Source organism: Leptonychotes weddellii, chromosome 12 (assembly GCF_054177405.1).
Source record: "Leptonychotes weddellii isolate Sample4059 chromosome 12, ASM5417740v2, whole genome shotgun sequence".
NCBI classification, from domain to species: Eukaryota; Metazoa; Chordata; class Mammalia; order Carnivora; family Phocidae; genus Leptonychotes; species Leptonychotes weddellii.
In genome coordinates this window covers 13,303,151-13,319,656 of record NC_138380.1, presented here as the reverse complement: position 1 = coordinate 13,319,656, position 16,506 = coordinate 13,303,151, and the positions used below count along the sequence as shown (strand labels likewise).

Below are 16,506 nucleotides of genomic sequence, written 5' to 3'. Positions count from 1 at the left end.
CCAGGTTTACCCTATTACCTTTCAAGGTTGTACAGACTTTGATCGTCTCCTTTATCTTTCTAGATTGTAGAGTCCTAATCCTTTAATTCCAAGATGAATCTGCTCTTAGTGGAAGCATCAATCTGATTAGTGGGTAGCAGAAAAGCAAAACACGTGGGCAGAAGGGGGTGGCACCAGCCAAGGGAGGAGTGAACAGTTCTGCAAATTGCACAAGCGGATTAGACTCGTTTCAACTTAACTCCTTAGAAAATGAAGGTCCTAGGTGTTCTCACCAGGGACACAACAACTAGAGGAAAAGCTCATTTCCTTCTACCATCACACTTTACAAATGAGAAAATCATATTACAAAGGCAATAAACAGAAAAGATCATTTGACACCAATTCATAGCATTTATTGACATTTCCATTTAAAATGCTAGGAAAGCAGTATAAATTGTAAACATGGAAACCAAACACTTGCATAAATTATTTCAAAAACTCTACAGCACATTAGAAAACAGGGCAGCTAATTGAAGGGTAGAAACATAACCGACAAATAGAAGGGAGAGTTCGATTACTAAATCATATACCCACGCTGAAATTTAAGTGCCCGTTTGAGACCAGCAAACCATGATTGTCAAGTTCAAGTTGCAGTATTGATGCCACGAGTGGCTTCAATTTACTCTGCATATTTTCATACATTATCACTCACAGTCCAGGAATGAGAGTGCAGGAAGAGTCAGAAGAACATGGACCTTGACAAAGTAGGAGGAGACAAGTGGGCATCCCAGAGCAGCTCTGCTGAGCCACCTCTCCTGCAAGGGTAATGAGCCCAATCTCCATGCTCCCTCGAAGATGCTCTGGAGGAGGGCCAAGCTGAGTTTTTACCCCCTTTTCTGATTTGAGCCCTCTGGTGTTTAGAGCAAGTGCATTAATCAGTGGAGCCTCCTTCTTTCCCCACATGAACAAGAGGAACAGTACAGGGAGTCTGGCTTAAATGTGGCCCTGTACTATTCCTAACTTGCACACTTAGGGAGTCAAGTCATGAAACGGGGGCATGAGACCCTTCACGATGCTCCAGAATGTCCAGAAAGGTTTGGTGGAATCAGGGACCGAGGAACTCAAATCACTTCAATTTTTATCTGTCCCTTCCACCATTCACTCTTTCATTAAATGTGAAGTGGCCCCACAGCAGAAAAACCTGGAAGAAGGAAAAGCAAGGATCCTGTATAACTACCCTGTGGGAAACTAATTTGGACTAGACCACTTCAGATTAAGACATTCATTCCTTCTCTCACTTGCTCGCTGGTTCCTAACTTTGTTTCATGTTTCCAAAGGCATTTAATATTCTTTTCCTAAATTTCAATGCTGCTGTGTGTTCTTAAGATAAATTCTCAAATGTAGTGTTAACACACACAAGCATGGAATTAGGATCGTACCATGAGGTTTCAGTTTTCAAGTCTTTTTAATACTAAAGAGAGGAGTCCTAAACACTCAAAGTCACCTCCAAGAATATCAAAAGAAACCTAAAATATACACACTCCTTATTCATTAGGTAGTAAGTGTGAGCCTATTACATTTTATGAGTATGTTACAGCAGCTGCTCTTAGAAACCCCTCTCACCTGTTATAAGAATATCCATTAATACGTTGGATTACATGTAAAAACAAAGTTCAAGTTACCATTCCATAAAAAATGTGTCTTGTGATCAAATGGTCCAGAAGTGGACTCCCTCATGCTCCCGTCAGGGACAAATGTGGATAAGCAGGCTCTGGAGACTGGCTTTGGAGGTAGAAATGGAATGGCTAAAGCTCACCTTGAGCTGAAGTTAGTATGGTTGTTAAGACTGGAGGCCCCCTCGGGGTGCCTGGATGGCTCAGTCGTTAAGCATCTGCCTTCGGCTCAGGTCATGATCTCAGAGTCCTGGGATCGAGCCCCGCATCGAGCCCCGCATCGGGCTCCTCGCTCTGCGGGAGGCCTGCTTCTCCCTCTCCCACTCCCCCTGCTTGTGTTCCCTCTCTCGCTGTGTCTATCTCTGTCAAATGAATAAATAAAATCTTTAAAAAAAAAAAAAAAAAAGACTGAAGGCCCCCTTTTCACCTGCCCAGAACCCTAACCAGTTTTCCTTTCAACTAGCAAATTCATTCATGTCTAAGAATCTAGTATGAAAGGGAAAGAGAAGTTTATTTAATGATTAACATGTGAATTACTGCAAATGCAAATTGGTGTCCGAGTGACTGGTTTGGCCACTGGAGCACTAAGAAGGGCAATGCAGGACACAGTTAAATGGGAGGCTCGTAAAGCACACAATTACCTGTTTCGGCCCAAAGCCCTCAGGTGCACCTTCACCTGGGCTTTGTATCACAGGCCTCATGCCCTGAAAAATCCAGTTGGCAAAACCTGCTTAGTTTGCTGCTCAAAAGCCATGTCCCACCAAAATCAAAACATATTCTCAAATTAAATAAAATTTGGAGAAAATTGTATAGGCAGCTATAAAGAAGTAGAATAAATTTATTTATAACCTACTATGCTCCACAAAGGATTTAATGTGTTTGAATGGCTGATCACTGAGAGCTGCCCTAAGCGGTAAACCTTGGTGGAATTCTTACAATATTTTCCTACTTTACAGTTGGCCCTCCAGCAGTTCTTGGTACTCTTCTCTTCCCTCCTCCAAACTGGATCTCTTGCTGTGCAGACCTTCTTTGCAGACCCAGCCATTTTCTTGCTGTATTATTGCAAACACATCCTCACAGCCCCATTTCCTCCTCTTGTTTTATTAAAACTCCCTAAATGGTGCAGTTAGGGATCCTGTCCCCATATTGCAGCAGGTCAAGTTCATTTTCGAGGACAGCTTCGCCCACTTTCTCCGTCCTTCCCCAGGCCCACTCCCAGCTCTTCCCTTGACATCTCACCAGCTCCCCCGTCTTCATTAAAGTAGCTTCTGAAGTGGACTTCTCCCTAGGATCCCATGGTTTCCAAATGTGCAACTTCCTTTCTCCTGAGTACCCAACGTACTTGTGTATTTTCAGTGAATCTTACTGATGTTCACATCACATTATGTATCTGTATCTTCCATCTTTTATACCCAGCTATGCTATCTGACTTAGATTCTAAGATCTAAAAGACGGGACGGGACTCATGTTGACTTTTTTGGTGCTAGGAATGGCAAAAATTCAGGTGCTGAAAGATGTTTGATAAATGCTGGTTTTTTTTTTGTTTTGTTTTTGTTTTTTTTTTTTTTTAAAGATTATATTTATTTATTTGAGAGAGAGAGAATGAGAGAGAGCAAGCACATGAGAGGGGGGAGGGTCAGAGGGAGAAGCAGACTCCCTGCCGAGCAGGGAGCCCGATGCGGGACTCGATCCCGGGACTCCAGGATCATGACCTGAGCCGAAGGCAGTCGCTTAACCAACTGAGCCACCCAGGCGCCCTGGTTTTTTTTTTTTTTTTAAGATTTTATTTATTTATTTGAGAGAAAGAGAATGAGAGAGCACATGAAAGGAGTTAGGGTCAGAGGGAGAAGCAGACTCTCTGCTGAGCAGGGAGCCCGATGTGGGACTCGATCCAGGGACTCCAGGATCATGACCTGAGCCGAAGGCAGTCGCTTAACCAACTGAGCCACCCAGGCGCCTGATAAATGCTGTTTTAAAGTTAAGGATGAAGGATGTGAATTTCAAGCAAATTGGGAAAGAGGAAGAGGAGTCACATGGAGCCCTTGGTTTTGCTCTGGTTACCTCCATGTGAAGTCATTCACTGGTAGAAAAGAGCATGTCAGACTGTCCAATCCCAGTACAATCATACAGATAATGTTTTACATTTCACCAAGCTTTGTGCACCCTCCTCAAGGGTTGTTTATGCACAAGATCATAGCTGAATCTTGAAACAAGAAATTCTGGGAGGTGGAAAGAAGAGGTCTGTCCTCATTTGGCTAATGGGGAGAAAGAGGCTCAGGAAGTTACCTGACACAGCAAGTTGGTGACAAAGTAGACTCTGGAAATGATCTCCAACCCTCTCTGAAATTTTGACTCAACTTTATGGCTTGCATTATTACCACCAGAACTTTTAAACTAGGAAAAGAGAATAGATACAAAATTTAACTTTTCATTTTAGAGTACTTCAGTTAATGGAACTTCAAAGCCACACAAGATCAACATGAGGACCTTTCTTTTCAGTAAATCATGTTAACTGAGTATCCAAAGACCCACCTGGGTGTGGTGCTCCCCACGACAGTTAGTCTGTCCTGAGTTTGGTGACAGGTAAAACTGCTGCAGGTGTTCAGAAAAAACAAGTGCAGAGTGTGCTTTACAATCAACACAAGAATGCTGGTGATCCCATGAGCCTGCCTCCACCACACCACACACCACGGTTATCCTATGTTATCTTTGGTCATGACATTAGTTGAAAAGTCTATCAATTTTAAGCATAACAATACAGGTAGAATCCTTTTATGCTAGTCTGAAAGGCATCAAAATCACTACAGCAGCCCTCTGGAAAAGAGACACCCGTTTCTGGGATGTACAGAGGAGGTAACCATTCTTAGTACACTGTGTGCAAACATGACACTGAGCAGAATGGGAGGAGGGGGTCTATGTTTATTCCATTTGCTGTCACACGATCTGAATTCACTATAAGGTGTCTGTAATAAAATTCTGCTCGGATATCTCAAATTCTTAACATAGTCAGGAAACCTGGTATTTTTGAGCGACATGCAAAGATAATTCTCCACTCTGGGGAGAGTCTGGTATTAAACGAAGACTGAGAGGTAAAAAATCATTCCCAGAAAGGGGTCTTATCTCCCACACTCCTTGGAGCCTGTGAGGACTACCTGATAAGGGATTTCCATTCCTTTAACATCCATGAGAGACTTATTCCCCTGCACCCCTCCTCTTTCAGAGAGCACAGATGAAAAACAAGGCTACATTTAACTTCCCAGAAGCAACATTCCCTGTATCATAAGACTGACAGGCTTCATTGAGGAAGTGCTAAAACATGATTCTGGCCTCCAGTGATTACACTTTGGAAACCTATTTTAGCTGTTTCAGGGTTCTTAAAATTTGATACAGATTTTGATTCATCAGAGCCCCAAATTCTCTCTGTTTATCCATTGTTAATTAAAAGTATTAGTGGATCTAATAAAAAAAGGATTCATAGTGGAAATCCGTTATCTGTTTTTCTTCTGAGCTTTACTCAGGTATCAGAAAACAGAATGGCCCTTGTTATTATACCCCTTAGTCTAATTTGGGAAGTAGGGAAATGTTTACTTCAGGAGTGAATCTCAAGACAGATGATACCCTCTGTCAGGTCCCAAGAACATAAGATGGTTTTAACAGTCACTCAGTGGTCATGCACAATAAAATCAGAAACCAGGAGCAACTCTCTCCTTTCCCTTGTGGTCCTCAAAGCTCTTCTTTACATTTCTTGATTTATTACTGAAAGGCTGGACCGAACTCCATTTCGTCTTGAACACAGAGAATGTGATTACTAGAAACGTACTCGTGAATAACAATTTGTTGGCCCTGGTAGTTTTTATAAATAATTTTTGCTCATGTAAGATTTCTCATTCAAACATAATTTGTGAGCAACTCATCAGCCAAGTGCAAGGATTAGTTATGACCTCCTGAAAGCCTCCTTTTGTAGGTCTGAGCTTAATGATGGCATGCACTGAAATGGGATGCTGTTGGTAGTTGCATGCGCCCAATTAATAAACAGCAAATACAATTAAGAATGTAAATCTAAACTTCGATATGTATTTTGAATAACCAAATAAATATTAAACTCCGCCCCCCCGTTTGGGAGGTGTTTTTTTTTTCTTCATAGAACAAAATTAAATCTTCAACATATCCTCCCATTGAAAAAGCCAAAGTTGCATTTCACAGACATAAAGGTGAAGGGGCCCTCGGAGCTGTAGCACCAGAAGTAGAAGGAAAAATGCAGATGATGGCTTCTTTTGGAATCATCAGGCTCTACAATCTATCATTTGGTTTCTCACTAGTAGCTTTTTTTATTCCCAAACAGTCTTAGTATTTTTGTTGTTAATATGACTATTAAAATAAGTTCCTATGGAGAAAAAGAGGGAAATCAAGCTGTTAATAAAATGTCTTCAAATCTCTTTTCTCAGAAAACAAAGCAGCAAGTTCACCATACAAACCAGTCTGAATCACATCTTCCCACGGAAATGCTGGATTCCATTAATCCCTATACCATCTACACATTTCCATCTTTTACCTTTAAAAAGGAGACTAATTTAGTGATTTGTTGTTGTTGTTGTTAGCTTAGGTTTGTGGTTTGCTTTCATGAAGTGCTGCTGGCTTTTGGCCAAAAGTACATAAATTTTGACTGAAACCCAAGTGATCAAAAAATTGCCAACTTATTAAAAGCATCATAAGCTGTCATGTGACTTACGGCGTCCTCTAAAATTGCAACTTGCTCCTTTACACGGGCACCTAGCCCAGGAGATGTGCGTTCTCTCACAAACACCCATTTAGTTGATTTCCATTTAGTCTTGCTTCCACGGGAAGCAGATACTTGGCAAATCTGCAAGGCGAGGCCGATCAGCTGTGGAAGTTCTGCACGGCGGTCTGTTTCTGGGAGAGCCGGAGCAGCTCCTCGCGGATCGCTTTGATGAGTGAAGCTGAAGAGTGGCCGGGCTGGAGGTCTTCTGTGGAGCTGGTGGTGTAAGTCAGCCCCGCACCCTGCAGCCCCCTGTGCGGGAGGTTCCCGGGAGGAGCGGAGGGCTCCCTACCTGAAGTCCTTGGCACCTGGAACAGCGGTGAAGAAGAATATTCTTGATGTCCAAGCATGTGTGTCTGAAAAAACATGGCAAATGTTACTGTACTTCCCACGTAAGAACAGGAGGGAAAATCCAATTCAAACTGGTGGTGGGTACGCTCCCAGGACTTCTGCCCACCTCCCACCAAACATGGCCCTCCAAGAAGGCCCCCAGGACGGAATATAGAAACTGTGGAGAGAACTGCTGGAGGGAGAGCAATACAACAAAGAAACCCCTGAACTTAACAGGTGCCTGATATATACTTGCTTAAAGGCAGACAGAAAGAATGATGAGGTTGGCCAAGTCTCTGTGCCCCTGTGTGTGGAAGGAAGTGGCCCACTGGGAGAACAGGAAGGGACCTGGAGAATTGGGGTGCCCTGTGGCGGTGAAAGGTCAAATGAGGCTATCTGAGAGCTGGAAGAGATGAGCAAGTACCTGCAGAGAGACTAACAAGAACTGCCTTTGCTCTGGGACTTGAGGCCTGGGAGGGTGTGCATGCGACACAGAACACAATATCACAAAATCATTTTCCACTTTATTTATCTGTGTATCTATTGACTGTTCTGCCAAGCCTTTTCTTTAAAAAGGTTATCGCACTAGGACACACAACAGTTTTGCTTATATTTGCATAATATAAATTAATTGGGCATTCATTTGACCAGAATTATTGTACTTTTCAGTGATTTTTTTCAGTGAAAAAATATCTCTTTAGATATATACAAGAGTACTAAATCTGTGGTTTCACTTATGCTAAAAAGTAAGCCTCATGGTAAACATGGCATTCAAGCCCTCGAATATTCCTACGTTTCACGTTTCCAAATAGTGATAAAGAGGCAGTGTAAGTGAACACTGGATTTGATAGGAAAACCCGAAATACCTTATGAAAATAAGTTGGGCACAATGAAGTCAGAAAAAGGTCAACAAATGTAAAGCAGATACCTGAAATTCTAAGTATAACAATGTATCTATTAGAGGAAAATTATATTCTAAAATTAATTTTCTTTCACTGAGTAGTAAAAGCCTCCAGTCATGAAAATAATTTAGTGTATTTGCTGGAAAGACATGTAAAAGCATGTAAAATTCTTGAGAAAAACAAAGAAAAGCATTTGTTGAAATTACCTGTGCCCATATTGATTTCATTCCTATAAAGGAGTGATCAAAGTGATGAGAAGCCTCTAAGAGAAACTCTGTGCCTTGGAAACCTAAACTGTGAGCTTATTGCAGAAGCATCTCATGGGGGGTCATAACAGAAATGATGTGGATAAACCCACAACAAAGCATAAACGGTAAGCAAGTTGGTATGTAAGATTATGCATATTTACACAATAACACCAAAGATCAGGTCCAGATTTTAGTCACCTACAGGTTCAAATTCATTACTTGAAAGTCAAAATCACTGAGCCAGAAAGTACAACTGTGGCTGCCTGGAGCTGGGGGGAAGGGCAAATGGCACTTAGTGTTTAATGAGCACAAACTTTCCATTTTACAAGATGAAAAATACTATGGAGACGGATGGTGGGGATGGTTGCATAACGTCACAAATGTATTTAAAACCACTGAACTGGTTTGAACTGAATTTGCCATCTTAAAAATGAATGATTAAGATGGCAAATTTTATATTACGTGTGTTTTACCACAATATAAAAAAATTGGAAAAATTTTAAAGGTAGCTCTTACTTACAGGTCTCTGTCCAGATTTTCTGTAATGAGTATCACTTTTATTATTTTTTTAAAGGTTATTTTCAAAAATTCACTACTTTAAGCCTGAAATCTGCCTCAGGAAAAATTATATACTTTCTACAAGTTCAGTGTAATTACTCTCCCACTCTGGGTGGGTGGGAATTTACTACCTAAAAACTGCAAGCAAAAATACACTCACAGAGAAAAGGGAGAGAGGTTAAAACTTCTACTTAAAGGTTTTAAAAAGGGATCCCCAAAGCAGAAGCAGTTAAATTAAGTGATTATGTCTGAATTTTCAGTGATGACCCAAACATAAGATACTCACAGCCTCTCTTCGGCCACCTTCATCCTCCCCATATGAAGGCCAACCTGGTCCCCCATACTGGCCGCCTCTACTTGGTGGGATTTCCACTGGCTGGGCTCCAATTCTGCTTGCAATTCCCACCTGCGTCAGGTGCTGAATCTGGGAGCCTGAAGGAACACAGTGGGGCAGCCTGGTCAACACTTGAAGGGAAGTGAGGCTGCCCAGCAAGACACTCTGGTTCTTTTTTTAAAAAAGATTTATTTTTTGAGGGACGCCTGGGTGGCTCAGTTTGTTAAGTGTCTGCCTTCAGCTCAGGTCATGATCTCAGGGTCTTGGGATCGAGTCCCGCATCAGGCTCCTTGCTCAGCAGGAAGCCTGCTTCTCCCTCTGCCTGCCGCTCCCCCTGCTTGTGCTTTCTCTCTCTCTCTGACAAATAAATAAAATCTTTAAAAAAAAAAAAAGATTTATTTAAGAGAGAAAGAGAGAGAGGAGGAGCAGAAGGCGAGGGAGAGAGAGAATCTCCAGCAGACTCCCCGCTAAGCTTGGAGCCTGGCACAGGGCTCAATCTCACAACCCTGAGATCAAGACCTGAGCCGAAACCAAGAGTCGGACGCTTAAGAGACTGCACCACCCAGGCAGCCAAGACACTTCAGTTCTGACCACAGCTTTCCCTTAGGGACAAGGGATACAAGCACTGTTCAAACACAGCACCAATTCTATCTCCAGAGAATGACGTTTCGAATGGAAAACAGACCGTGAGCTTCTTGGTTCATGGGCTTTTACTTCTGTTTAATACAGTGGCTAACAGTGATGTTCTTATTTTCCTAGCTAGACATCAAAGGACAGGGTATAAAGGCTATAATAAAGGGCCCTTCTATTCATTTCTATAGAGATTACAAATAAGGATAATCTTCCTTACTCAGAGAAAAGGAGTGAAAAGTTTTGGAGCCATAAAGAAGCTGAAACCTAGCTCCTTCTTGCTCGTGGCTTTGAGATTCACAAGGAGAGAAAATACAATATGTATATTTTCTTAAAAGGCAGGGTGCATATTTCTTTGATTTCAGAATGTTTAAGTACATTTATTTTCACCATACTTATATTTTCCCCATAACTAAGCTATGTCATAATTAAAATTTTAAAGCCAACCCCCCCGCCCCAGCCTCCTCATTAAGGTGTACTGATGGTTAAAGCCAGGAGTCTCTCTAGAGCTCATGCTCCACACTTAGACACGCTATAGCCTCAGGTAGCTATGAAGGCCAGGCTGTAAATGATGTATTTTCTCCTCCATCAACTTTTGGTATGTGGATATATCCCTATTTCATAGATTAAGGGAGAAAAAAAGTGATCTTTAAGCACTGTGAAATAAAATACTTGTTTCCAAAAGCTCCTAGGATCATCAAATTCATCTGTGTTGTGCAGACTGGTCCTACAAGGTTCAGAGACTTCACGGAGGTAGGGGAGGTGGCCCTCTCCACCTTTCAGTCCTCTCCTACTCAATTTGTCAAATGAACAGCCTCCATTAGCCAAATACATTAACAAAAGGGGGGGGGGATGCCACAGTTTTATTTGGTTATCTAATAACTAAAGGTCAGAAAAAACCTGCCAGGCTCTTATCAGAGCAATGTGCCCTACAGAAACTCTTGCCAGTTACTGAAGTTTTATAATAGTTATTAAAATTATTAGGACTATCAGTACTGTCTGCCCAATACACACTGAGCAAATCCTGCAAAAAAACAAAAGCAGTACACTGTTCCCCAGCATTTACCAAAGTGCAGACAAGTGCATAGACAGAAAAGCATAGCTTTGTGTTAAAACTACAGTGGTAGTTGAAATCATAATTCAGACACAATTCTGTATCTTGCTCTGTTAACTTAATGATGCAGCACAGGCTTTCCCCATGATTCAAGTGGGGCATCACATGCAGGAAACCTGGGTTTGTATTCCAGCCCTGCCACTGTGACCTTGGGCAGCTGGCTACCACTCCCACTGAGCCTGGATGCCTCAATTCTCAAATGGGGATAAAAAATCCACTTCATGATGTTATTTCAAGAACTGAAAGAGATAAAATAGGTCAAGTACCATAAAAGTAAGAGGCAATTGGGAAATCTTAAACCCTCTTTTTCTGACTCTTTCTGAGCTCTTCATTTTAAATAGCTGCACAACTGGGGACTTCCAGGGAAGATGGTGAAGTACAACCTTAAATTCACTTCATCCCCACAGATACACCTAGAGAACACCCACATCAGTGTAAATCACCCAGAAAATGACCTGAAGACTGGCAGAACAGACTCTCCACAGCTAAACATAGAGAAGACACCACATCAGAAAGGGTAGGTAGGGCAGAGATGCGTTCAGGAACAAACCAACCCTCCAGACTGTCCTCAGGAGGGAGAGTCACTGCAAGCACAGAGAAGGGAGAGGAGAAGGCCCCACCTCAGGCACCCCAGGCACAGGGGACCTGCACTGGGAAGATAATCCCCGTATCATTTGACTTTGAAAACCAGAGGGGCTTAACTTCATGAATTCTTATAATCAGTGGGGTTTAACATCTAGAACGTTAAAAATGAATAGGCTCAACTCTGGAAGGCAGAGGGCAAGAGGAAACTGAGTCCCCACCTTTAAAGAGACAGAGCAAAACCAGCCCCACTTAGATACAGCATAGAAGCAGCAGTTTGAAAAACGCTTGGGGTATAGAGATGCCACTTCCCTGCCCAGCACCCCCGGCCTACATATATAGGTGACACCTGCAGGAACCAGCATAGCACAAATACTCTCCACCTAGCTCCCTAACAGTGCCCCCTACCCCCACACACTTCTGTGGACCCACCCCCTCCAACCTGCCCTTAGCCCCTCTCCAAAGAAGCTCCAGGTTCCTCCTAGGGCAGAACTGAGCTCTGCTAACACCAGGCACCCTATTCCTGTATCCTCCTGCAGACACACCCCCTCCAACCCACCCTTGGCAGGAATCCATACAAAGAGGTATCACAAGCATGGCAGTATGCAAGCAGCCCTGACAGGGATCAGCACCACTCAAAAAGTGATTCCTGCCCTGGGGTGAGAGGATGATAACCACACACACTAGTCCAACTGGGACCCCAGCAGTGGGCTGGGGGCAGGCATCTGGTGTGACTGCAAGCCCCGCCAACCAAGGAAAGCTTTTCAGGGGACAACACGGGGAAAATGCCCTCCACTTCAGTGCTACTGTATCTCTGGCAAACACCTGGTCTGACCCCAAACAAGCCCAACGTGGCCCCAGACTGGCCCACTAACAACAAGGGACCAAACCCTGCCCATAACAGGCAAAGAGCCATCACAGACAACTGGACTGAAGGCAAAAGTGGCACCACCACAATTGTAAGGTGCACCCTCACACAGGAGGTGCTTAGGAGATACCCCTTAAGCACCAAGTTCTGATGAACAGAGGACATCGCACGGCAGGGCACTACAGGACCTCTTCTTCATAAGACCACTACTTTCAAGAGCAGGAGATATAGCTGACTTTCCTAACGCATAGAAACAGACACAGAGAGTTAGACAAAATGAGGAGACAGAGGAATATGTCCCAAATGAAAGAGAGGTAATAACAGGAAGAGAGCTAAATGAAGCAGAGATAAGTAATATGCCAGATAAAGAATTTAAAGTAATAATCATAAAGATACTCACTGGACTTGAGAAATGAGTGGAAGATCCCAGTGAGACCCTCAACAAAGAGAAAACAAAGAACCAATCAGAGATGAAAAACTCAGCCACTAAAATTTCTGGAGGACAGAGTAATGGAAAGCAATCAAGCTGAACAGGAGAGAGAAAAAAAGAAGAAAAAGTGAGAATAGATTAAGGGAACGTAGCAACACCATCAAGTACAACAACATTTGCATTATAAGGATCCCAGAAGAAGAGAGAGAAAAGGGGGCAGCAAAATTTATTTGAAGAAATAATAGCTGAAAACTTCCCAAATCTGGGGAAGGGAAAAGAAATCCAAATCTTGGAGGCACAGAAAGCCCCCAACAAAACCAACACAAAGAGATCCACAACAAAACACATAGCAATTAAAATGACAAAAAAAAATTAGTGATAAACAGAGTTTCAAAAAGAGCAAGAGAAAAGAAAACAGTTACATACAAGGGAAGCCCCATACAGCTATCAGTGGATTTTTCAGCAGAAACTTTGCAGGCCAGAAGGGTGTGGCATGATATATTCAAAGAGCTGAAAGAAAAAAACCTGCAACCAAGAATACTCTATCCATCAAGGCTATCATTCACAATACAAAGATAGATAAAGAGTCTCCCAGACAAACAAAAGTTAAAGGAATTCATCACCACTAAACTAGCCCTACAAGAAATGGGGACTCTTTGAGTGGAAACAAGAGATCATAAGCAAGAATATGAAAAGTAGGAAGTAGGAAGCACAAAAGCAGCACAAATTAAGTGTACCTATAAAAATCAATCAAGGGATTCACAAAATAAAAGGATTAAAGTATGACACCATTTACCTAAAACATGGGAGGGTGAGGAGCAAAAATGTAGTGCTTTCAGAATGGGTTCAAACTTAAGTAACCATCAATTTAAAATAGACTGCAAGGGGCGCCTGGGTGGCTCAGTCGTTAAGCGTCTGCCTTTGGCTCAGGTCATGATCCCAGGGTACTGGGATCGAGGCCTGCATTGGGCTCCCTGCTCCACGGGAAGCCTGCTTCTCCTTCTCCACTCCCCCTGCTTGTGTTCCCTCTCTCGCTGTGTCTCTCTCTGTCAAATAAATAAATAAAATCTTTAAAAAAATAAATAAATAAAATAAAATAAAATAGACTGCAATATGCATAAGGTGTTCTATATAAACCTAGTGGTAATCACAAGAAAAAACCAGTAATAGATCTGAAAAAAATGAAGAGAAAGGAATTCAAGTATATCACTGAATTAAGCCAGCAAACCATGAGATAAGAGAGCAAGAGAAGGGAATAGAGAAGAACTACAAAAACAACCATAAAACAAGTGACAAAATGACAATAAGTACATACCTCTCAATAATTATTTTGAATGTAAATGGACTAAAACACCAATCAAAAAACACAGGGTAGGTGACAGAATGTGGATAAAAAAAAAAAAAAAACAAGAATACGCTGCCTACAAGAGACTCATTTCAGACCTAAGACCCATGCAGATTCCAAGTGTAAAAATGAAAAAATACCACGCAAATGGAAGTGAAAAGAAAGCCGGGATAGCACTACTTATATCAGACAAAATAGACTTTAAAACAAAGACTATAACAAAAGACAAAGAAGGACACTACACAGTCATAAAGGAAACAATCCAAAATGAAGATATGACAATTTTAAGTATTTATGCAACCAATATAAGAGCACCGAAATATAGAAAGCAGCTATTAACAAATATACACAAAGTATCAATAGCAATGCAATAATAGTAGGGAACTTAAACACCCCACTTACATCAATGAATAGATCCAAACAGAACATCAACAAACACACAGCAGCTTTGAATGACACACTGAACCACTTGTATCTAACAGATTCAGAACATTCCATCCTAAAACAGAGCACACATTCTTTTCAAGTGCACATGGAACATTCTCCAGAACAGATCATATGTTAGGCCACAAAACAAGTCTCAACAAATTAAAAAATACTGAAGTCATACCATGCATCTTTTCTGACCACAACACTATGAAACTAGACATCAAACACAAGAAAAAAATATGGAGAGATCACAAATACATGGAGGTTAAATAACATGCTGCTAAACAACGAATGGGCTGACCAAGAAATCAAAGAGGAAATCAAAATCAAAAAACACATGGAGACAAATGAAACAAACAAACACAATGGTCCAAATCTTTGGAATGCAGCAAAAGCTGATCTAAGAGGGAAGTTTATTGCAATACAGGCCTACCTCAAGAAGCAAGAAAAATCTCACACAACTTAACCTTACACCTAAAGGAGCTAAACCAGAAAAAGGGTTTCTTTTTTACTGGTTCACCTAAAACCAGTAAAAGGAAGAAAATAAAAAAGATTAGAGCACAAATAAATGAAGTAGAAACTAAAAAAACAATAGAACAGATCAATAGAAACCAGGAGCTGGTTTTTTGGAACAGTCAACAAAAGTGATAAACCTTTAGCCAGACTAATTTAAAAAAAAAAAAAAAAAGACTCAAATAAACAAAATCAGAAATGAAAGAGGAGAAATAACAATCAACACCACAGAAATACAAAGGATTATAAGAGAATATTATGAAAAATTATATGCCAACAAATTGGACAATCTAGAAGAAATGGATAAATTCTTAGAAACATATAACCTCCCAAAATTGAATCAGGAAGAAACAGAAAATTTGAACAGACCAATCACCAATGATGAAATTGAATCAGTAATCAAAAAAGTCCCAACAAACAGAAGTCCAGACCAGATGGCTTCACAGATGAATTCTACCATTTTTTTTTTAAGATTTAGTCATTTATTTGAGAGAGTTGGGTGGAGAGGAGCAAAGGGAGAGGGAGAATCTCAAGCAGACTTCCTGCTGAGCACGGAGCCCAAAATGGGGCTCAATCCCATGGCCCTGAGATCATGACCTGAGCCAAAACCAAGAGTCAGACACTTAACCGACTGAGCCACCCAGGCACCCCAAATTCTACCAAACATTTAAAAAAGAGTTAATACCTATTCTGCTCAAACTATTCCAAAAAACAGAAGAGGAAGGAAACCTTCCAAATTTATTATATGAGGCTAGCATTACCCTGATAAAGACATCACAACAGGTGCGCCTGGGTGGCTCAGTTGGTTAAGTGACTGCCTTCGGCTCAGGTCATGATCCTGGATTCCCGGGATCGAGTCCCGCATCAGGCTCCCTGCTCAGCGGGGAGTCTGCTTCTCCCTCTGACCCTCCCCCCCTCATGCTCTCTCTCTCTCTCTCTCTCTCTACTTCTCTCTCTCAAATAAATAAATAAAATCTTTAAAAAAAAAAAAAGACATCACAACAACAACAACAAAAGAACTACAGGCCAATATCTCTAATGAACATAAATGCAAAAATCCTCAACAAAATATGAAAAATCCAAATCCAACAATACATTTAAAAAATCATTCACCACAATCAAGTGGGATTTATTCCTAGGATGCAAGGGTAATTCAATATTCCCAAATCAATCAATGTGATACATCACATCAACAAGAGAAAAGAACAATACGATCATTTCAATAGAGGCAGAAAAAGTATTTGACAGAGTACAACATCTCTTCATGATAAGAACCCTGAAAAAACTACGTTTAGAGGGAACATACCTCAACATAATAAAGGCCATATATGAAAAACCCACAGCTAACATCATACTCAATGATGAAAAACTGAGAGATTTTCCCCTAAGATCAGGAGAACAAGATAAGGATGCCCAATCACCACTTTTATTCAACATAGTACTGGAAGTCCTAGCCACAGCAATTATACAACAAAAAGAAATAAAAGGCATTCAGAGTGGAAAGGAAGAAGTAAAACTTTCACTATTTGCAGAGATATGATACTATATATAGAAAACCCAAAGGACTCCACCAAAAAACTACTAGAACTGATAAATGAATCAGTAAGGTCACAGGATACAAAATCAATATACAGAAACCTGCTGCATTTCTATATACTAATATTGAAGTATCAGAAAGAGAAATTAAGAAAACAATCCCATTTACAATTGCACCAAAAATAATAAAATACCTAGAAATAAACTTAACCAAAGAGGTCAATGTCCTGTATTCTGAAAACCATAAAAAACTGATGG

At 41.1% G+C, this 16,506-nt stretch overlaps 1 protein-coding gene across 1 annotated transcript in view; it reads right to left on the bottom strand.

Moving 5' to 3' along the window:
• Window positions 1-370: 370 nt before the first annotated feature.
• Window positions 371-16,506, bottom strand: part of KIAA1549 (KIAA1549 ortholog) — a 139,453-nt gene continuing 123,317 nt past the window's right edge. The window contains exons 19-21 of the mRNA XM_081800905.1: window positions 8,754-8,899; window positions 6,722-6,785; window positions 371-6,036 (exon numbers count right to left, since the gene is read on the bottom strand). Of these exons, the coding sequence (XP_081657031.1) occupies window positions 5,981-6,036; window positions 6,722-6,785; window positions 8,754-8,899 (266 nt within the window). The 3' untranslated portion in view covers window positions 371-5,980. The remainder of the gene's footprint in view (window positions 6,037-6,721; window positions 6,786-8,753; window positions 8,900-16,506) is intronic.